We start from the raw sequence: 23765 nt of genomic DNA, 5'->3' as shown, positions 1-23765 counted from the left end.
AACCCTAGTTACGCCTCTGATTAGCAGTTCTGCTATTAAATATTTCCCTGCAATTTCTGAGTAGCTCTAGACCTACTCCTAGATTGCGATCACCTCAGTCTGTTTAGTTCCTGGTTTGACGTCACAAACACGCCCTGCGTTCAGCCAGCCTCTCCCCCATTTCTCCAGCCACACCTGCGTTTTAGCCTGACACGCCTGCGTTTTTTAGCTCACTCCCGGAAAACGGTCAGTTTCCGCCCAGAAACACCCACTTCCTGTCAATCACTCACCGATCAGCAGAGCGACTGAAAACCGTTGCTCGGACCTGTGTAAAACTGCATAGTTTTGTGTGAAATTACTTAGCGCGTGCGCCCTGCGGCCCATACGCATGCGCAGAATCACCCATTTTTAGCCTGATCGCTATTCTGCTAAAAACGGCAGCGAGCGAACAACTTGGAATGACCACCAGTGTGTGAGAAGCCCCCGGCGCCTTAAGGAGGAACAAAGAGAAGATCCAGTTAAGTGGAGGTGGAGGGAGGGGTAACACAAACACAGGCTACTGCAGTGATATAGGTAGGAAGGGGGGCGGGGGGCACGGACTGCTGTAGAGACACCTGGGGGGAGGGGGGGCAATCACACAGGCTGCATAGACACATAAAAAATTCCTAGTTCGGTATTGCATACTGACAGCACTATGGCATATTGTGAACTACAAATCCTATGGTTCATAAAATTAACATTTGCTGCAGAGAAAGGTGTCTCGCTAGAAGCATTAGGCTGGGGGCCCTTCAAAATACTGGCTACACCCATGGGGATACATGTCACTATTTTTTCATTCTCTGTTATATAAATACTTTAAGTCCCTATATAATGATGGGATGCAGTTAATATAATGTCTGTTGGGACCCCGGCGTCGGAATCCAAACAGCGGGGAAAATGATAGTGGTCAGAATGCTGACCGCAGCCCGGTATTCCCACTCGGGTGGTGGGTCCATGCCACCACCGGAGTGGGAATACAACCTGTGATGTGCAAAACACGCCACTGGGCACGAAGCGTGGCACTCGCTGCCTTGCTTCCAGGATTCTGGCTGCCAGGATGCTGTTGTGGGTATAGTGACAGCCAGCATCCCATCTGCCGGTCTCCCATATGTATTCCATAATAATATGTTCTTCTATCAGCCACTGACTCATCCACCTAGCATTACCTCTAAGTTGTGGGTCTAGTATTGAATATGAAGTAATTAAAGAAGGTAGATGACAAAGGGGTATATGCAATTGCGGTCGAATTCCCGAAATTGTCGAATTTCGGGTCATTTTCGACCAAAAAAAAAATTTGCCTATGCAATTCAGTGCTTTCCGACCAAAAAACGGACTTTCAAAATTCGACTTTTTGAAATTCGAATTTTTGCAAATTCGACTTTTCTGCAATGATACAAGTGCTGCAATTCGACCAAAGCATATTCAATTCAAGTTTGGAAATTCGACAGCAGTGCTTTTAGACAGCAAATTCGTCTTTTTCAATCCGCCACACTTTGGAGGGTGAAAACAATAAAAAAAAATTTAAACATGTTTTTTTTGGTGTTTTTTTTTTTAGGAATAGCATATCTATTTATATTAGAAGGGATTAGGTACTTTTTTTTTTTTTTTGGGGAGGCACAAATATTATTTATATTTTTTTTTAAATATTTTTTTTTTTTTTTTTTTTATTGCTGGAACGGTAAAATCCTTAAAAAAAATGGCGTGGGGTCCCCCCTCCAAAGCATAACCAGCCTCGGGCTCTTCGAGCTGGTCCTGGTTCTAAAAATGCGGGGGGAAAATTGACAGGGGATCCCCCGTATTTTTAAAACCAGCACCGGGCTCTGCGCCTGGTGCTGGTGCCAAAAATACGGGGGACAAAACGAGCAGGGGTCCCCCGTATTTTTAACACCAGCATCGGGATCCACTAGCTGGACAGATAATGCCACAGCCGGGGGTCACTTTTATGCCGTGCCCTGCGGCCGTGGCATTAAATATCCAACTAGTCACCCCTGGCCGGGGTACCCTGGGGGAGTGGGGACCCCTTCAATCAAGGGGTCCCCCCCCCCAGCCACCCAAGGGCCAGGGGTGAAGCCCGAGGCTGTCCCCCCCCATCCAATGGGCTGCGGATGGGGGGGCTGATAGCCTTTTGTGATAATAAAAAGATATTGTTTTTTCCAGTAGTACTACAAGTCCCAGCAAGCCTCCCCCGCAAGCTGGTACTTGGAGAACCACAAGTACCAGCATGCGGGAGAAAAACGGGCCCGCTGGTACCTGTAGTACTACTGGGGAAAAAATACCCAAATAAAAACAGGACACACACACCGTCGACAGTAAAACTTTATTTCATACGTCGACACACACATACTTACCTATGTTCACACGCCGACATCGGTCCTCTTCTCCATGTAGAATCCACGGATACCTGAAAAGAAAAGTTCAATATACTCACCTCAGCCATGGTCCAGAGATACATCCACGTACTTGGCAAAAAAACAAAGCGAACACCCACTCCATGCCGGACTGAAAGGGGTCCCATGCTGACACATGAGACCCCTTTCCACGAATGAGACCTGTCAGTGACAGCTGTCACATAAAGGTCTCTAAAGCCAATCAGGAAGCGCAACTTCGTTGCGCTCACCTGATTGGCTGTGCGCTGTCTGAACTCAGACAGCGCATCGCACAGCTCCGTCCATTATATTCAATGGTGGGAACTTAGCGGCTAGCGGTGAGGTCAGCCGCTGACCGCGGGTTAACCCCCCCGCTACCCGCAAAGTTCCCACCATTGAAAGTAATGGAGCGGCTTTGCGATGCGCTGTCACAGCACAGACAGCGCACAGCCAATCAGGTGAGCGCCACGGAAGTAGCGCTTCCTGATTGGCTGAAGGGACTTCAGTGACAGGAGTCACGTGATGTCCCGGCATTCGGGAGAAAGGGGTCTGATGTGAAAGCATGGGACCCCTTTCTTAGTCCGGTGGATCGGTGTTCGTTTTTTTTTTGTGCCAAGTACGTGGATTATCTCTGGACCTGGATTTACCTCTGGACGCTGGAAGGTGAGTATAATTTTTTCACAGGTACCTCGGATCGTCGGAGACCGTGGCAGTCGGCGTGTCAACATAGGTAAGTATGTGTGTGTCGGTAGTGTGTAATAAAGTTTTACTATCAAGGTGTGTGTGTACTGTTTTTATTTGGGTATTTTTTTTCCAGTAGTACTACAGGTACCAGCGGGCCCGTTTTTCTCCCGCATGCTGGTACTTGTGGTTCTCCAAGTACCAGCTTGCGGGGGAGGCTTGCTGGGACTTGTAGTACTGCTGGAAAAAACAATATCTTTTTATTATCACAAAAGGCTATCAGCCCCCCCATCCGCAGCCCATTGGATGGGGGGGGGACAGCCTCGGGCTTCACCCCTGGCCCTTGGGTGGCTGGGGGGGGGGGACCCCTTGATTGAAGGGGTCCCCACTCCCCCAGGGTACCCCGGCCAGGGGTGACTAGTTGGATATTTAATGCCACGGCCGCAGGGCACGGCATAAAAGTGACCCCCGGCTGTGGCATTATCTGTCCAGCTAGTGGAGCCCGATGCTGGTGTTAAAAATACGGGGGACCCCAACTCTTTTTGTCCCCCGTATTTTTGGCACCAGCACCAGGCGCAGAGCCCGGTGCTGGTTTTAAAAATACGGGGGATCCCTGCCCTATTTTTCCCCTGCATTTTTAGAACCAGGACCAGCTCGAAGAGCCCGAGGCTGGTTATGCTTTGGAGGGGGGACCCCACGCCATTTTTTTTTCCGGGTTTTTCCCGTTTTTTCCCGTTTTTTAAAATCGCGGCAAAATCCGCCAAATCGGACGATTTTCGCCCGCGATTCTGGCGAACCCGTTTTTCATTGAATATGGTGAATTCCGGCAGCCACCTGCCGGAATTCACCTGGCGAATTGAGTCGAATTAAAAAACGGCGAAAAATTGCCGCGATTCGCCGTGAATTGCATATACCCCAAAGACTTACAAATAATACCCCCAAAATATTAAAAGTTGGCTGTTGGGGATTCATCTTAAAAACATTCAAATAGTTTTCTTTAAATGAGGGAATGTTTTAAAACTGTTTAAAGTTTTTTTTTTTATCACGCAAACCTCTTAGACTGATACACAAAGAATCTTACCTTTTGGAGAATAACCATCGCTTGTCAGGGTTTTAGCTGCCACTCTTGCCTAGAAATGACAGAACGTAGTTTTATGCACAGCAGGATTATAACTAGAATCCCCCCACCACCACCACCACCACCACCACCACCACCACCACCATAAAAGCTGGAATCCCAACATTTAATAAAATCTTATATTTTACTTATAGAACTGATAATAGAACAAATTAAAACAAAAATTTGTATAATTACTTAAGTAATTTTAAACACCATTCTAACAGTGGGATGTAGTTGGCATCCTGGTGCTCAGGATACTGGTGGATACTGTCCGCCAGTATCCTGGTGCTCAGGATACTGGTGGATACTGTCCGCCAGTATCCTGATTTCTAGGCGCTGGAATGCCGACACCTGTCAGAATACTGACGCCGGTATCCCGACAGCCGACATCCAGATCGTAGGTATCAGGGGTAGGTTAGGGTTAGGCTGCGTGGGGTGGGTTAGGCTGCGGGGGGTGGGTTAGGGTTAGGCTGAGGGGAAAGAGGGCTAGGTTTATGCTGTTGAGGGGGGGGGTTAGGGTTAGGCTGTGGGAAAGGAGGGTTAGGGGGAAGCAGTGGCGGGACATGTAAGTGATGGGCCCAAGTGCAAAAATATAATTTGGGACCCCCTCCTCCACCTCAACCCAAGTTCACAATATGCCACATGGCAATGGGTGACAGGGGGAGGCAGAGGGTGGCAGCTGAACGGAGAGGGAGGCAGAAGGTGTCAGCAGAAGGTGACAGTGGAAGGCAAGAGGATGCAGAGGGTAACATGGAGACCGGGATCCTGGGGTAGACAATGCATGATGACCTCCGAGATCCCAAATGCCAGTCTGCCAATACCAACCCGCAGTGATAACAGACAGGGTGGGCCCTAACTATTAAGTTCCCAAAAATGTAACTGCAAAGTGAGAAACTAAATAGATTTAATCTATGTAAAAAACCTGGTTAATGTTTTAAATCCATGTCGAACTACTTGTGCATCTGTTTCCCAAGGAACAAAGCCACTATAGGACATTATGTCTATAGAAAAAAAAAAGTGTGACGCAAATACAGTAGTGTAGTATAAGACATTTTTTAAAAGAAACCCATACATTGGAATATAATCGCTAGGATAGAGTTATCAACGGTAGGTCTACCATAAGTCCACAGGATAACATTGGGATATGAGGTAGCGACAGCGGATTGGCACCAAACGATCAAAGCTTTCGGCCTCCCAGAATGCCCATCCCTGTATCCCCGCCTCCTGGCTCAGGAAATTCAGTTGTTATCCAAAGTTCAAGGTAGGAGCATCATAGAGAGCCCTAATCAGGCGAGAAGAACACACATGCACACCCTTCCGTACAAGAAGGAAGAGGTTAGTTTGTGAAAGGATCCTCAAATCAGGTGTGTCAGGGTGGGATCCCTGTGGATCCTGTGGACTTAGGAGAAATAGAGTTATCAACGGTAAGTCTACCATAATGATTATTTCTCCTGCAGGGTCCACAGGTTATCCACAGGATAACATTGGGATGTCCCAAAGCAATTTAGTGGTGGGAACGCTCCTGATTGGGCAGGAGAATCCTTCGCCCGAATTCAGCGTCCTGAGAGGCAAAGGTATAAAAGACATTACATATTTGTTCTGCTGAAGCACCACGTTGTGCTGCCCATGACGGACCTACCTTACAAGTAGAGTGAGCAGAGACATTAGCCGAAACAGAGAGATCAGCTTGAGAATATGCTTCTGAAATCGTCATTCGAAGTCACCTTGCCAGTGTCTGCTTGTCAGAAGGCCATCCTCTCTTGTGAAATCCATAGAGAACTTAGAGAGTGTCTGTTTTTATGATGGCACTGGTTTGATCCACATAGATCCTTAAAGCACGGACTACATCCAACGATGCATTTCCCGCAGGAAGGTCCGGCCCTAGGAAGGCCGGGACTAAACTTTCTGCGTTAAGGCAGAATTTAGAATCAGAATCAGAATCAGCTTTATTGGCCAGGTATATTTAGACACCACCTTAGGAAGATACCCAGATTTGGTTCTGAGAACCACTCTATCTGGATAAAAAATCAGAAAAGGAGGGTGACCTAATAATGGCCCTCAATCTGAAACTCTTCTAGCTGAAGCAATAGCCAGGAGAAAAAGAACTGTCAACCATTTAAAATACACTCATTTTAGTGGTTCAAATGGGGCAACTTGAGGGGTCTTTAGGACTAAACTTAAGTCTCAAGGCACTGTAGGAGGAACAAAAGGAGGCCGAATGTGCAGCATTCCTTGGAAAAAAAGTGCGCACATCCTGTAGGTTAGCAATTTTCTTATGGAACCATACAGTCAATGTTGACACTTGCACTCTCAAGGAAGCCACCCTTAGACCTTTGTCCATTCCTAACTGTGGAAAGGTTTTCCCCTTTACTGTGACATCTTATTTGGGGGAAGACCTAATTAAAAATTGGATCCGAATTGGCGGCTACTATGACTACCTTTCTCCCAAATGCTACTCCTTCTGAAACAGAAGGAAAAAGGTACCACTTTTCCCTGCTTTCGGCCTTAAGGGAAAGCGAAGGTCAGGCATACCCGAGATTGTCTCGTGCTCCCAACAACCTCTAAGCCCAAGGCCTAACAATCTTGGGCTGCTCGTCAGCCTGCTTCTCATGACAAGCCTGCTGCATGACGGGACAGGCTTTCCCCTGGGGGATCCCAGGGTGGAGGGCCGACTTCTAAGATTCATCCAGGTCTGGTTAATGACCACTTCAGACGCGTGGATGCGAGAAGTTGTCTCTCACGGGTATGCAGTCTCTTTTTTAAGAAGCCGACCCTCTAGTAGCCCAATGCTTTTTAGTCTTACCAGACTTGTCAGATTGAGACTGTTTGCCATAACCCTTCCCTTTTGCTTTTCCTTGAGCTGAAAAGGTCCGAAAGGGTTGGATTTATGTGTGGAAAGAAACTTAATTTTCTTGGAGTCTGCTTCTGACTCCAAAAAAGAGATTTATGGTAGACTTACCATGGTTAAATCTTTCTGCGAGGTACACTGGGTTCCACAGGGAATACTTTGGGGGTGTAGAGTAGTGATGAGCGGATTCGGTTTTACTCGGTTTTACTCGGTTTTACTCGGTTCTCAAAACGGCATCTTATTGGCTCACGGATGTCACGTGTTTTGGATAGCCAATAAGATGCCGTTTTGAGAACCGAGTAAAACCGAGTAAAACCGAGTAAAACCGAACCTCGCTCATCACTAGTGTAGAGATGGATTTTGATTCAGAGGCACCAATAGGCTAAAGCTTTAGATTGTCCCCGAATGCATTACGGGACCTCCTCTATAGACCTGCCTCCAGGAACTGTGAGTTCAGTTTTGTTAATCAGTCCAATGAAGAAGCAGGTAAAGAGAAGGCAGATGTTAGTCACATAGAACCACGTTCTCACGACAAGAGAAGGGACTAGCAGCTAATGCCATACAAACCCAAAGAAGCTAAGTGCGTCAGGGTGGGCGCCCTGTGGAACCCAGTGTACCTCGCAGAAAGAGATTTAACCATGGTAAGTCTACCATACATCTCCTTTTCTACAGCGGGGTACACTGTGTTCCACAGGGAATACATCAGGGATGTCCTAAAGCAGTTCCTCTTGGGAGGGGATGCACCTTAGCGGGTATGAGAACCCGGTGTCCAAAGGAAGCATCCTGGGAGGCGGAAGTATCAAAGGCATAGAACCTAATAAACGTGTTCACTGAGGACCACATAGCCGCCTTGCACAATTGTTCTGCGGACAAGCCACGACGGGCCGCCCAAGAGGGTCCAACAGACTGAGTAGAATGGGCTTTAGTAGCAGCAGCAGCAGGAGCTAGGAGTCCAGCCTGCACATAAGCTTGTGCAATCACCATTCTAATCCATCTGGCCAAGGTTTGCTTATTCGCTGGCCAGCCACGTTTAAACCAAACAGTACGAAGAAGGTATCTGACCTCCTGATAGAGGCAGTCCTCTCCACATATATATGGAGAGCCCATACCACATCCAAAGATCATTATTTGGAGGACAATTCGGAAGAGATGAAGGCTGGAACCACAATCTCTTAATTAAGGTGAAAAGATGACGCCACCTTAGGTAAATAACCAGTGCGAGTTCTAAGAACTGCTCGGTCACAATGAAATATCAAAAAGGGTGAATGACAGGACAAAGCGCCTAAGTCTGAGAACCAATGCTGTCTGGGCCACGCTGGAGCGACTAGTAGTAGTATTTCTCCTTCTTGCTTGAACTTCCATAGTACCCTGGACAGAAGTGACACTGGAGGGAACACGTAGGGCAGCCGTAAGTTCCATGGAATTGCCAGTGCGTCCACGAACGCTGCTTGAGGATCCCTTGTTCTTGATCCGAAGACCGGAACTTTGTGATTGTGTTGTGACGCCATCAGGTCTACATCTGGTAGACCCCACTTGTCCACTAGGAGTTGAAAGACTTCCTGATGATGACTCCATTCTCCGGTGTGTACCGCTTCCCAGTAGAGGACTCCCAGAATGAACAATGCCGATATTGCTGGCAGATGGCGTTCTGCCCAACAAAGAATTTTTGACACTTCCATCATTGCCATGCGGCTTAGAGTGCTGCCTTGATGGTTTATGTATGCCACCATGGTGGCGTTGTCTGATTGTACTTGGACAGGCCTGTTCTGTTTCAGAGACAGGGCAACAGTCAAAGCATTGAACACTGCCCACAATTCCAGAATGTTTATTGGGAGGAGAGATTCCTACTTGGTCCACCGACCCTGGAGAGTGTTGCTCCAGCACCGCGCCCCAACCCCTCAGACTGGCGTACGTAGTCAGTAGGACCCAGTTGGGGATCCAGAAGACACAGCCCCTGCTCAACTGCCAGAATCCGCAAATCGTCCAGTCACGGCAGGATCCTTTCTCCCTGGCGGTGGAGATGAGCCGTCATCACGGCCATAACCTTGGTGAAGATCCGAGGAGCGGTGGCCAGTCCAAACGGCAGAGCCTGGAATTGATAGTGAAGGTTGCCAATAGCAAACTGCAGATATTGCTGATGCGATATGGCAATAGGCATATGAAGGTAAGCATCTTGTATATCCAGGGATACCATATAGTCTCCGAGTTCCATGGCCAGTACAATTGAGTGCAGTGTTTCCATACGGAAGTTGGACACTCTCACAAACTTGTTCAGTGATTTGAGGTTGAGAAAGGGAAAGACCCATCAGGTTTCGGGACTAAAAACAGGGTCGAGTAGTATCCTCTGCCTCTCTGGGACAGAAGTACCGGCACTACCACTCCTGTATCCAGGAGGGAATTCACAACCATCTGTAGAGCTTGCGCCTTTAATGGATCCAAAGGGATACCCATTGTGCAGAACTGGAGAGGGGGACTTGAAAGAGACTGCGTACCCGTGAGAGACAACTTCTCGCATCCATGCGTCTAAAGTGGTCGTTAACCAGACCTGGATGAATCGTAGAAGTCGGCCCCCCACCCTGGGATCCCCCAGGGGGAGGCATGTCCCGTCATGCAGCAGGCTTGTAATGAGAAGCAAGCTGACAAGCAGCCCAGGATTGTTAGGCCTTGGGCTTAGTGGTTGCTGGGAGCACAAGAGAATCTCGGGTATACCTTACCTTCGCTTTCCCTTAAGGCCGAATGTAGGGAAAAGTGGTACCTTTTGCCTTCTGTTCAGAAGGAGTAGCATTTGGGAGAAAGGCAGTCATAGTAGCCGCCAATTTGGATCCAATTTTTAATTAGGTCTTCCCCCAAATAAGATGTCACAGTAAAGAGGAATACCTCCAAGGACTTTTGGAGTCCAGGTCCACCTTCCATGACCTCAACCTCAGAATACGGCGAGCCAGGACAGACGTATTCGACGCCTTGTCAGCCAACACACCCGCCTCAGGGGACGCCTCCTGATATAGAAACAGGTGGTGGTGGTATAGTGAGACAGGGAATGTCTGGCATTGTCAGATATATCCTTGGGCAGCTGTTCCTCTAATGCCTGATCCAGTCATCAATCTATTTTACAGCCCCAAGAGGAAGCAATCGTGGTCTATTTACAACACCTGTAAGGGAGTAATAGACTTCAGGCATCCCTCCACACGCTTATCTTTTGGTTCCTACAGTGAAGGGACAGTGGTGAGAGGCAGAGTGGATGACACCCGATGGGTGACACATGAATTCACTGGCAGTGAATTACCTACTTGTTATATAACTCTGCAGGGGGAGGATATCGAGCTATTGCCCGTTGTAGACAGGGGGAATGTCTTCCCTGGATTAGACCAGGGGTCTTGTCTGATGTACACTCAATGGTCAGATTGTGGTAACAGAGTTTTATTTACCTTCTGACGTGTGAACATATCAGTTTGCTTAACCACAGTAGGGGAATCCTCTTATCAGTGATTTGCTTCCCAGTAACCAGAAGGGCAGTGGTGGCATTTAGCAATGGAAAATCCTTGTCAGAAACACCTAATATAGGGACTGACAGGACAGCATGATCCCCCTCTCTTCAGATAAAATATCAGAGAGATTATTGGATAGGGAGGAGGAAGCAGCCCGCTTAGATGACCCAGAGATTCGAGAGTAACCTGGAATAGGGTTTTGCCTGACCAAGGAATGAGTCATACACTACAACCCGTGAGGCAAAATTTTCCCACCCAAAGCGGAGTAACCATGGGGACATCAGTGACTGTAATGTTACAGGTGGTCCCATATGGGGTATAAAGTGTTCAACTAGAGTATTATTATTATTATTATTACATTTAATTTATAAGGCGCCACATGTGTTTTGCAGCGCCGTACAAAGGACAGTACAGGGAGACAAACATAGCATTACAGTAAATAAATAACAGAAATAGAGTACAGGTTAAATAGAGCACCACACGTTCTCAAGACATAATACAGCTAAGATGTAAGTATTGATGGAGTGCTCATCATACTACTACAGGCTGATGGCCATAGATAGAGATGAGCCTTTACTAGCAGGATAAAGATGGTCGTTGAGTAGGGGAGAGCTGCGAGTGAAATGTGTCGAGACGAGGGCTTAGATAACAAGAGGAAAGAGGGCCCTGCTCTGAAGAGCTAACAATCTAGTGGGGAGGGGCGACAGACAGATGACAAGAGGTGCAGGCAAGTGGGAGGTAGCCTGATGGTAGTATGCAAGCAAAGCTGAGATGTTCACGGCATGAGGCAGGGGGGTGGAGGCGCGGCTTCAGCACTGGGTTATGCATCGGGAGGGTATGCTTTGATGAATAGGTGGGTTTTTAGTGCCCGTTTGAAGCTTTGCAAGGTCGGGGAGAGTCTAATGGAGCGGGGGAGTGCGTTCCACTGAAGGGGTGCAGCACGGGCAAAATCCTGAACTCGTGCATGGGAAGCAGTGACCAGGGCGGTGGAGAGCGATGGTCATTGGTCGACCGTAGGGGGCGGGAGGGAGTATGAAGGGAAAGGAGGTTGGAGATGTAGGGAGCAGTGGAATTAGAGATGGCCTTGTATGTGAGGGTGAGGAGTTTGAAGAGGATTCTGTAGGGGAATGGGAGCCAGTGTAGATTTTGTCGAAGGGGAGTGGCAGATGTGGTGCGGCGGGAGAGGAAGATAAGCCTAGCTGCGGAGTTCAGGACAGATTGGAGGGGAGCAAGATGGGAGCAAGCGAGGCCAGTGAGGAGAACATTGCAGTAGTCAAGTCGTGAGATGACCAGTGAGTGGATGATGAGTTTAGTTGCACTCTGGGAGAGATATGGCCTGATATGAGCAATGTTGCGTAGCTGGAAATGACAGGATTGTGCCAGAGCTTGGATGTGGGGTGCAAAGGAGAGGGAGGAGTCAAGAGTGATGCCCAAGCAGCGGAGTTGGGGAACGGGGGAGATGGTGGTGTTGTCAACAATGATGGAGATATTGGTCAGGGGTGTAGCTCTGGATGGGGGGAAGATGATGAGTTCAGTTTTGTCCATGTTGAGCTTCAGAGAGCGTTCAGACATCCAGGAGGAGATTGCGGAGAGGCAGCTGGAAACCTGAGTGAGGACAGAGGGGGACAGATCAGGAGAGTAGAGGTAGAGTTGTGTGTCATCAGCATAGAGGTTGTATTAAAGGCCAAATGAGTTAATGAGCGCACCCAGGGATGAGGTGTACAGGGAGAACAGGAGGGGTCCAAGGACAGAACCCTGAGGGACACCAACAGGAAGGATGGAAGGGTGTGAGGTGGTGCTGGAGGCAGACACAGAGAAGGAGCGGTTAGTGAGGTAAGAAGAAAACCAGTCAAGGACAGTGCTAGAGAGGCCAGCGTTTTGGAGTGGGCGGAGGAGGAGAGGATGATCTACGGTGTCAAAGGCAGCAGAGAGGTCCAGAAGGATAAGCAGAGAGAAGTGGCCCCTGGATTTGGCCGAAAGCAGGTTATTGGCGACTTTCACCAGGGCAGTCTCAGTTGAGTGGGCGAAAGCCAGATTGTAGTGGATCGAGGATGGAGTTGTCAGAGAGGTAGCTTGTGAGACGGCTGTAGACTAGTCATTCAAGTACTTTGGAGGCGAAAGGGAGAAGAGAGATGGGGCGGTAGTTAGTGGGTGATGAGGGGTCGAGGTTGGGTTTTTTGAGAATAGGTGAGACCAGAGCATGTTTGAATGGCGAGGGGAAGATGCCGGTAGAGAGGGACAGGTTAAAGAGGTGAGCAAGGTGGGAGCAGGCAGTGGGGGAGAGGGAGCGGAGAAGACGGGAGGGAAGGGGGTCCAAGGGGCAGGTGGATGGGGGGGAGGATAAGATGAGGGAGTGAACTTCCTTTTCTGAAGTGGGACGGAAGGAGGACAGGGTGGGATAGATGGAGGGGAGGGATAAAGGGGGCAGGGGGGTAGCAGAGGGGTGACGGCGGGAGATGTCGTGTTGGATGTCCTCAATTTTGGAGATGAAGAAGGAGGCAAAGTCAGTGGCAGTGAGGGAGGATGGGAGGGGAGGAGGAGGGGGGCGAAGGAGAGTGTTGAAAGTTTCAAAGAGACGGCGTGGACAGGAGGACTGAGAAGAGATGAGTGCTTGGAAAAAGGATTGCTTGGCGAGGGAAAGAGCAGAGCTGTAGGAGGAGAGAATAAACTTGAAATGGAGGAAGTCCGGCAGAGAGTGAGATTTCCTCCAGGAGCGTTCAGCGGAGCGTGAGCATTTTTGTAAGAAACGTGTTAGTTTGGTGTACCAGGGTTGGGGTTTGGAGCGGCGGAGGGGGACAGAGGAGAGGAGGGCCACAGAGTCGAGAGCAGCAGTTAGGGACCAGTTATAGAAGGAGGCTGCCTGGTTGGGACAAGTTATAGTGGAAAGAGGAGATAGGAAAGTCTCGAGGGAGGACATGAAAGTGGGGTTGAGAGACCCGAGATTACGTCTGGTGGTGGTAGGTCTGGGCGTGGAGAGGAGGAAGGAGGATGAGAGTGGACTGAGAACTATTACCTTTTAACTACCAGCGCACCTGCACAAACTGCTTTTTGTATATATATATATATATATATATATATTGATCTGTCGACCTGGCACTCCTCTTACATAAGTAATGTTGCTCCGGTGCCCTCTGACAGCATACACATTCCCTCTTGAAAAACAGCGGCACTCTGGAGACTTGTTTAAAGGTAATAAAAGTGCAAAGTTTAATCCATTTCAAACATCAGGTGACCAACGTTTCGGGGCCATACATGCCCCTTCGTCAAGGTGATACAAGTGTAAAGCAAAAAGTGACATACCTTATATTGTGAAGGAAGACCCGCGAACGGGACACACGCCGTGGGAGGGAGTTAGGAACGGCATCCGTCCCTCTCTCATCGCGCTGTGCACACAGACCGCGTCAGAGAGCCGCCGCTTTCGTCACTTCCTGGAAGCCGGAGTTTACTTAGTAACCTTGGTGACAAGCGCCCCTTAGCAACCAGGACGCGGCTCAGTGTCAGGGCTGCGGTGAAAAAAATGTGAAGAAAAGATAAAAGGAAAAAAATAACATAGACAGTGCTGTGTCGTTCCAAATGTAAGGAACTGGTATATAGATTAAATGCATAGGACGCAATAGGTAATTGCAATAAAAATTAAAGTCAATGTAAATATAAATATAAATATAGTTATCTGGTAATCAGAACTGTTGGTGGATTGAAACCAGGACAGTACAACATTATATATAGATATGACGCCCCGTCATGTACCTGGATGCCCAACACTGTGGACACTCCTGTGCACGAAGGGGCGTGGGTTTACATGATCTAAATAAGTGCTAACTTAAATGTTGTTCCACCATGGGACACAAACAGGGATATATTGTGGTCCCATATAAATACTGATGATCATATAGGCTCAGTCCTAGGTATTATTGAAAGACGCTCCATTGGACCTTGTCATTAAGGCCCTTGGGTTTGATGGTATCCAGGCTGTACATCCATCGCGCCTCCCTTCGTAGCAGTTGACCACCTCGGTCACCCCCCCTGATGGATTTGGGGATATGGTCAATGATCTGGAACTTCAGTTCCTGTAATGTATGTCCTTGGTCTGAAAAATGTTTTGCCACTGGCTGATCTGATGGTTTTCCAGTGAGGGCATTTTTGATAGATGAGCGGTGCATAGCCATACGTTCACGTGCGCTCCGTACGGTTTTGCCCACGTATTGTAGCCTACAAGGGCACGGCGTGTGTCCCGTTCGCGGGTCTTCCTTCACAATATAAGGTATGTCACTTTTTGCTTTACACTTGTATCACCTTGACGAAGGGGCATGTATGGCCCCGAAACGTTGGTCACCTGATGTTTGAAATGGATTAAACTTTGCACTTTTATTACCTTTAAACAAGTCTCCAGAGTGCCGCTGTTTTTCAAGAGGGAATATATATATATATATATATATATACACTGCTCAAAAAAATAAAGGGAACACTAAAATAACACATCCTAGATCTGAATGAATAAAATGTTCTTATTAAATACTTTGTTCTTTACATAGTTGAATGTGCTGACAACAAAATCACACAAAAATTATCAATGGAAATCAAATTTATTAACCCATGGAGGTCTGGATTTGGAGTCACCCTCAAAATTAAAGTGGAAAACAACACTACAGGCTAATTCAACTTTGATGTAATGTCCTTAAAACAAGTCAAAATGAGGCTCAGTAGTGTGTGTGTCCTCCACGTGCCTGTATGACCTCCCTACAACGCCTGGGCATGCTCCTGATGAGGTGGCGGATGGTCTCCTGAGGGATCTCCTCCCAGACCTGGACTAAAGCATCCGCCAACTCCTGGACAGTCTGTGGTGCAATGGATGGAGCGAGACATGATGTCCCAGATGTGCTCAATTGGATTCAGGTCTGGGGAACGGGCGGGCCAGTCCATAGCATCAATGCCTTCGTCTTGCAGGAACTGCTGACACACTCCAGCCACATGAGGTCTAGCATTGTCTTGTATTAGGAGGAACCCAGGGCCAACCGCACAAGGGGTCTGAGGATTTCATCTCGGTACCTAATGGCAGCCAGGCTACATCTGGCGAGCACATGGAGGGCTGTACGGCCCCCCAAAGAAATGCCACCCCACACCATTACTGACCCACAGCCAAACCGGTCATACTGGAGGATGTTGCAGGCAGCAGAACGTTCTCCTTGGCGTCTTCAGACTCTGTCACGTCTATCACATGTGCTCAGTGAGAACCTGCTTTCATCTGTGAAGAGCACAGGGCGCCAGTGGCGAATTTGCCAATCTTGGTGTTCTCTGTCAAATACCAAATGTCCTGCACGGTGTTGGGCTGTAAGCATAACCTCCACCTGTGGACGTTGGGCCCTCATACCACCCTCATGGAGTCTGTTTCTGATCGTTTGAGTAGACACATGCACATTTGTGGCTTGCTGGAGGTCATTTTGCAGGGCTCTGGCAGTGCTCCTCCTGTTCCTCCTTGCACAAAGGCGGAGGTAGCGGTCCTGCTGCTGGGTTGTTTCCCTCCTACGGCCTCCTCCATGTCTCCTGATGTACTGGCCTGTCTCCTGGTAGCGCCTCCATGCTCTGGACACTACGGTGACAGACACAGCAAACCTTCTTGCCACAGCTCGCATTGATGTGCCATCCTGGATGAGCTGCACTACCTGAGGTACTTGTGTGGGTTGTAGGGAGGTCGTGGAGGCCACACACACTACTGAGCCTCATTTTGACTTGTTTTAAGGACATTACATCAAAGTTGGATCAGCCTGTAGTGTGTTTTTCCACTTTAATTTTGAGTGTGACTCCAAATCCAGACCTCCATGGGTTAATAAATTTGATTTCCATTGATAATTTTTGTGTGATTTTGTTGTCAGCACATTCAACTATGTAAAGAACAAAGTATTTAATAAGAATATTTAATTCATTCAGATCTAGGATGTGTTATTTTAGTGTTCCCTTTATTTTTTTGAGAAGTGTATATATATATATATATATATATATATAGTATCCAAATAATCCGGCACTCTTACTAATATCCAACTACCTGGGTGCCTTTGTCAAATATTGCATACATGGTAGAGTCCGAACAATCAAATGCTCCAGACAGGCACGGCACTCCAGGACTAAGTGTAAAGATATTTAATGATCCAGCTTCAAAGCACAAGCATGTTACAATGCTGCATTTCGGGCCATGCAAGGCCCTTCATCAGGTAATGCTGGTGCTGGCAACAAAACGAACAAACATACATAGAACATAAAACTCACCTATATAGCGTCCCCATGTCGGCGTCTTCGGCTACGGAACAGCGCGGGACTTCCGGTCAGTGCAGGAAGCCTGAATGATGACATCATCGGGAAGCGGCGGTAACCACAGCAACCCGACGCTCGGAGGTACAGACGCTGTCCCCGGCCGTGCTGCCTGACAGGGGGAGGCTATAAAACATAAATACATACAGCAAACGTGAAAATACAGAACCAAAAAACATATATTAAATAAACATAGTGTTAAAGTGTTAAAGTGTCAGGATAAGGTGTACTGTCATAGATAGATCCTAAGGCACACTCCGCCTAACATAGCAGTACATAAAACATTGAACATTGACATTAGAACATGGGAAGCCAATGCAGATAATACATACATAAATATAAATGGCCTCGGTGTGGATACTGTATGTACCTCACAGACCATTAAGCCATAAATCCAACTAACACTCTCCCAATCCTAACTAAATACTAAAATCACTAAACTAGGACTACTTAAATTGTAAATAATTCCAATTAATCTTCTCATTAAGTCCTAGAGGTTGCAATGTATTTAGCCTAATGATCCACTTAGCCTCCAATCTATGTAGGGCTAAGACCCTATCTCCTCCTCTAGGTAATTCCGGTACGTGATCAATAATCTGATAGCGAAGTTCCGATAATGAATGAAATTTGTCACAACAATGTCTGGACACCGGTTGTTCATTTACATTACCCGCTAATGCCTGGCTAATATTCGAGCGATGTAACGCCATTCTTTCCCGTAAAGTGCGGGTAGTCAGACCCACATACATTAATTTGCAAGGGCAGATAATAACATAAATTATAAATCTGGTCGTGCAATTCAAGACATGTTTGATGTCGAATCTGTGTTTGGTAACAGGATGACTAAAACATGATCCTGTAATTAGAGCTGAGCATGTGATGCAGGAAGGGCATCTATAACACCCTGGTTTTTGACCGATCCAAAAATGCCTGGTTTGGGAGTATAGTCGGTAATATCCGTTTTAACTAATATGTCGCGCAAATTGCGACCCCGTTTGTAACTCGTCATAACCTGTGTATTCTGAAAGCACGGTAAAGATTTATCTGTCTTAATTATAGGCCACAGCATTGTGGCCTATAATTAAGACAGATAAATCTTTACCGTGCTTTCAGAATACACAGGTTATGACGAGTTACAAACGGGGTCGCAATTTGCGCGACATATTAGTTAAAACGGATATTACCGACTATACTCCCAAACCAGGCATTTTTGGATCGGTCAAAAAACCAGGGTGTTATAGATGCCCTTCCTGCATCACATGCTCAGCTCTAATTACAGGATCATGTTTTAGTCATCCTGTTACCAAACACAGATTCGACATCAAACATGTCTTGAATTGCACGACCAGATTTATAATTTATGTTATTATCTGCCCTTGCAAATTAATGTATGTGGGTCTGACTACCTGCACTTTACGGGAAAGAATGGCGTTACATCGCTCGAATATTAGCCAGGCATTAGCGGGTAATGTAAATGAACAACCGGTGTCCAGACATTGTTGTGACAAATTTCATTCATTATCGGAACTTCGCTATCAGATTATTGATCACGTACCGGAATTACCTTGAGGAGGAGATAGGGTCTTAGCCCTACATAGATTGGAGGCTAAGTGGATCATTAGGCTAAATACATTGCAACCTCTAGGACTTAATGAGAAGATTAATTGGAATTATTTACAATTTAAGTAGTCCTAGTTTAGTGATTTTAATATTTAGTTAGGATTGGGAGAGTGTTAGTCGGATTTATGGCTTAATGGTCTGTGAGGTACATACAGTATCCACACCGAGGCCATTTATATTTATGTATGTATTATCTGCATTGGCTTCCCCTGTTCTAATGTCAATGTTTTATGTACTGCTATGTTAGGCGGAGTGTGCCTTAGGATCTATCTATGACAGTACACCTTATCCTGACACTTTAACACTTTAACACTATGTTTATTTAATATATGTTTTTTGGTTCTGTATTTTCACGTTTGCTGTATGTATTTATGTTTTATAGCCTCCCCCTGTCAGGCAGCACGGCCGGGGACAGCGTCTGTACCTCCGAGCGTCGGGTTGCTGTGGTTACCGCCGCTTCCCAATGATGTCATCATTCAGGCGTCCTGCACTGACCGGAAGTCCCGCGCTGTTCCGCAGCCGAAGACGCCGACATGGGGACGCTATATAGGTGAGTTTTATGTTCTATGTATGTTTGTTCGTTTTGTTGCCAGCACCAGCATTACCTGATGAAGGGCCTTGCATGGCCCGAAATGCAGCATTGTAACATGCTTGTGCTTTGAAGCTGGATCATTAAATATCTTTACACTTAGTCCTGGAGTGCCGTGCCTGTCTGGAGCATTTGATTGTTCGGACTCTACCATATATATATATATATATATATAAAACAATGCGCGGTCTGAGACCAGATGTATATATCAGAATACTCGTACAATATATTCTGTCACAGGTAAACTTGTTCTTAACCAACGCTGTCTTAATATCGACATGTAGAATACTTAAGTGTTTGTAAAACCACGGTGCTGATGTACAGACAGGTTTACAAAGGAGACCTTGCCCTGCAGTCCCGGAGACCAGTCGCATCTATTTTAGAAAATGGTGCCCAGCATCTCAGTCAGGGAGAGAGGGAGAGTGTGAGGCAGCTCCAGGGCGGGAACACCAGCAGTAGGTGGCGCCCTGGGCCGGGGGAGAGGCTACAGGTCAAGCGCCGGCTCCCCTATGCTGGACTTCACTACCAGGTACTATGGAGTCTTATTAAAATGGAAATTAGTATATCCGACCTGTACTCCTATGACCTGGTGGATACAGTGGGGTCCCTGCTCGGTGACAGTGTCCACGCCAGCGTTGCAGTCCGTCTCCCTAGACTGCGATCGGAACGCGATTTAATGGCAGGTCCCGCCTGGGGGACCCTCTTACCTCTTCCCTTATGTAGCAGCCACACGAACCTGGAGAGTGTCTGCGACCGTGTGCCTAGAGACGGAGCGTCTCCGCCGCAAGTACCCAGGAACAGAGCCAGCGGGAGTATGCAACGCTGCTGGGGAGGTGATGGAGCTGCAGCACAGTATGTCACACTGACATATGAAGTGCTGCTGCCCTTGAAGTCTACAGGCCCCGTGTTAAGTGACCTGCTTCATGCAGGCACCAACTCTAAAACCGAGCTCACAGTGCCTGGAGGCGGGGTTATAGAGGAGGCCCCGCAATGCATTCTGGGACAGTCTAAAGCTTTAGCCTGTTGGTGCCTCTGGATCAAGATCCATCTCTACACCCCCGATGTATTCCTTGTGGAACTCAGTGTACCCCGCTGCAGAAATACTGTTTAATTATTTACCAAAAAGAATATCTCCAGTAAAGGCAAAGACTCCAGAGCCTTCTTAGATTCTAAGTCAGCTTTCCATGTACGTAGCCAAACCGCTCTGCGAGCTGCTACTGCCGAGGCTGATGTCTGAGAGGCAATTGTACCCATATCCAAGGCTGCTTCTTCCACAATAATAGCTGCCTGTTTGATATGTGCAATATGGGAATTTTGCTCTCTAGATGCTATTGAACGGTCATCCCCCAATGCATCAACCCAGGCTGCCACTGCTTTTGCCATCAAAGCCGAAGCCATGGCTGGTCTTATGATTGTTTTTAGAAAACCATCTATTTTCCTATCCGTGACATCAATTAATGATGTTGAAGGCAGAGGTAATGTAGATTTTCGCACCAATCGGATGACATGCGTATCTACTTTGGGAGCCACCTCCCTTTTTAAACAGTCCCCTGCCGGAAGAGGATAATGGGACGTTTAAACACAGGTGCCTTAGATTTTAACAAAGTCTACTGCCTCCTCTAAGGATAGAATGGCTTTCATAGAACTAATTAGCTCAGGCATTTCCACTAAGCTGAGGTCTTCCTCCTTGTCTTTGTTTGCAGCCCCGAAGTGCGATGAGTCCTCATCCTCCGATGAGTCCTCATTTGAAACATGTGTAGACTGTGAAGATGTTGTTTCATATCTATGTGATTTACTTACCACCGGCCTTTCAGCCTGTTTCTGTTGAGTGGCTGACGATTCCTGTACTTGATGTGATAACCCATTTGGTGGAATGTTGCATATAAGGGTTAATAGAGTAACTTATCTCTGGTATAGGAGATGGCATTATCCACTCAGCTATACTGGATAATGTCTGTGCAAAAGTAGCCCATGGGGGTTCAACCTGAACCTGTGCCTGCCTCGGATTATTCAAGAGGCTTTGGTGAAAGCAAAAACCATTTGCACATAATCCATTTTGAACCAGATCCTGAGAGGTTAAACCAGCTTTGCAAGACATACATGACATGAGTGTTGGTGCTGCTGTGGAGAGTGTATCCTCCTCACCCTTGCCTCTCTTAGACATGATAAATAATCACACACCTTTACAGTGTTATTACACAAATTGTGACTGCAATCACTTTAAAATTTGTTAGTGACATACAATCCGATCCCTCCTTGCTTTGCACCAGCATTGAGGATCGGAATACACAGAAAATAGTAAAGTCAGCAATCACACTAGCAATCAGTCACAGGTTATACATTAGTATAATATGCAATATGAGCACATAATCAACTACAGATACATTTCAAGTATGTAGGAGAAACATATTACTGCATTACCTTATATAGGAGTTTAAACGTATTCAGTCACACAGCGAAAGAAAACAGCAGTAATAGTTTACAGACTCATATGCATCAGGCACTTATCCAACTATTCGTACAAAGGTAGATAGAGACTTAGTGCTGTATCACCCGGATCAGGAGAGTGGGATACAGTGGAGACTTCAGCCCGCTTCCAGGATCGATCAATATGTTAGTGAACGCTGAGTGTATCCAGAAGCTATTAGTGTACACAATCGCCCCGTGAACCTACAGTGAACACAGACGCCCAAGTGAACACCGATGCACCAGCAATCACACAGTTGCCTATGCTGCGACTGGGTCCTTTTAGATACACAGCATCTCAGACGGAAGCGGGAACTCAGTTCATGGCAGGAAACTCGGAGGAAACTGGTCATGAACCGGGGGGAGGGGCGACGAAGCGATCGTCTTACTCCCCACTGCTGACATCAACCCTAGGAATCGCGGCCTCATACTACCCCTGGAGCCTATGATCCCTGAGGCCTAGCACCAGTGCACCCAAGGTGGCAGCCACGCAGCGACTGTTCTGTAGTCTTCACCCCGAAACAGTGCGGCTGTGTCTCGTGTTTCCCCTACTAAGTGGAACCAACGCCTTACCTTCTCCCCGTGCTACGGCCACAGGCTGATGACATCTGCTGGATTTGCTAGTATATCTTACACAGACGTCCGCACTGTACATGTGGGTAAGAGTTGTAGCGACCCGGCATATAAGACGCTTTTTTAGAAAGATCACTACAAAAATATAGTAAGACTACAAAAATAAAATAAAAAAAGCTTATAGCTGCTAAAAACCAGCAGCCCACTGACCATGGCCCGGCTCCTGCTGCACCAAATAAAAAAACTGAATTGCCTGAGCCAGGAGGCAGGAAAATAGGGACGGGCACGTTGCATTCTGGGAGGCCGAAAGCTTTGATCGTTTGGTGCCAATCCGCTGTCGCTACCTCATATCCCAATGTTATCCTGTGGATAACCTGTGGGCAGGGCCGGTTCTTGCCCTTGTGGCGCCCCGGGCAAAAATAGGGGTGTGGCTTCATATGGGGGCGTGGTCAGTTACGCCCCCATTTGTGCCCCTGTAGCGCAGCTGGAAGAAAAATAAAAATAACATAAAAGTATACTTACAATCCCCGCTCCTGATTCCAGACCTCCTCCTCCGCCAGTGCCGCTCTTCTCCAGTCCTCGGATCTATGGGAGAGACGTCATTACGTCTCTCCCATAGCACAGCATAGACACTAGAGGTCAATTATGACCCCTAGTGTCTGTGCCACTATGCTGTGCGGTGCGCGATGACGTCATCGCGCACCGCACAGCAAAGGTCCTCTCCATGAAGAGAAACTAGACGTTTCCCTTGATGGAGAGGACCTTTGCTGTGCGGTGCGCGATGACGTCATCGCGCACCGCACTACACAGGTCCTCTCCATGAAGGGAAACTAGACGCGTAGCGTCTGGTTCCCTTCAAAGCGGGGGACCAGCGGCGGCACAGCGGGGGGCACAGTGGCGGATCTTGCCATGGTGCGGCGCCCTCTGGACCCTGCAGAGAAACACTTATTTGCACTCTATTTATTGTTTATCTAGAAAAACAAACTGAGCCTCTATAATGTATTTTTTGTATTATTATGGTATAAAGCAGTATATGAAAAGTATTGGACATAACTTGTTTGTTTAATGAGTCAATATAAGGTAACATGAAACATTGTAATACATATGAATAACCTTACAAGTGGTATAGACTGACAAAAACTTTTAGGATGCAAACAAATATACCATTGCAAAAACAAATACATTCTGAATAGCTTTAATCAAGGGCATAGCTACCATAGGGGCAGGCAGTGCAGTGCTATGGGGCCCAGAGCGGAGAGGGGCCCACCTGCCCTGTCAAAGTTACATGTGATATACATTTTTGCCATTGGCTAGTACGTTATCTTTATCCTTGGGGCCTACAATATATCTAGGTATGCCCCTGGACCTGCTCATTGTAGTGTGGCATGTAGGGCATTTTAATGTTATATAATATTAACTGGGGCACTGTAATGAGGCACAATATGAACGGGGAGCACTATATATCATAAAGTGAATTGGAGGTACTGTGCTGCATAATGTGTACTCGCAGCTCTGAAATGTGACATAGGGTAAACTTAAGCACTACTGTGAAGAAACTAGGGCACTACTATGGGGCATAACATTAAATAAAGCTCTACTATGGGTCAGAAAATGAACTAGGGCATTATTATAGGGCATAAAATGAACAACTGCTGCAGAGAAGTGTCTCTCTAGAAGCATTGGGACGGAGGGCCCT

General features: G+C 47.2%; 1 protein-coding gene across 1 annotated transcript in view; it reads right to left on the bottom strand.

The window, feature by feature from the left end:
- The window catches only part of MYO7B (myosin VIIB), a 501657-nt gene that overhangs the window by 465641 nt on the left and 12251 nt on the right, over positions 1-23765 (bottom strand). The window contains exon 2 of the mRNA XM_063915865.1: positions 4147-4195. Within this exon, the coding sequence (XP_063771935.1) occupies positions 4147-4164 (18 nt within the window). The 5' untranslated portion in view covers positions 4165-4195. The remainder of the gene's footprint in view (positions 1-4146; positions 4196-23765) is intronic.

The sequence above is a fragment of the Pseudophryne corroboree genome, chromosome 4 (assembly GCF_028390025.1).
Source record: "Pseudophryne corroboree isolate aPseCor3 chromosome 4, aPseCor3.hap2, whole genome shotgun sequence".
Taxonomy (NCBI): domain Eukaryota; kingdom Metazoa; phylum Chordata; class Amphibia; order Anura; family Myobatrachidae; genus Pseudophryne; species Pseudophryne corroboree.
Note: the sequence above shows the minus strand (reverse complement) of the source record. Positions and strands in the feature narration are given on the sequence as shown.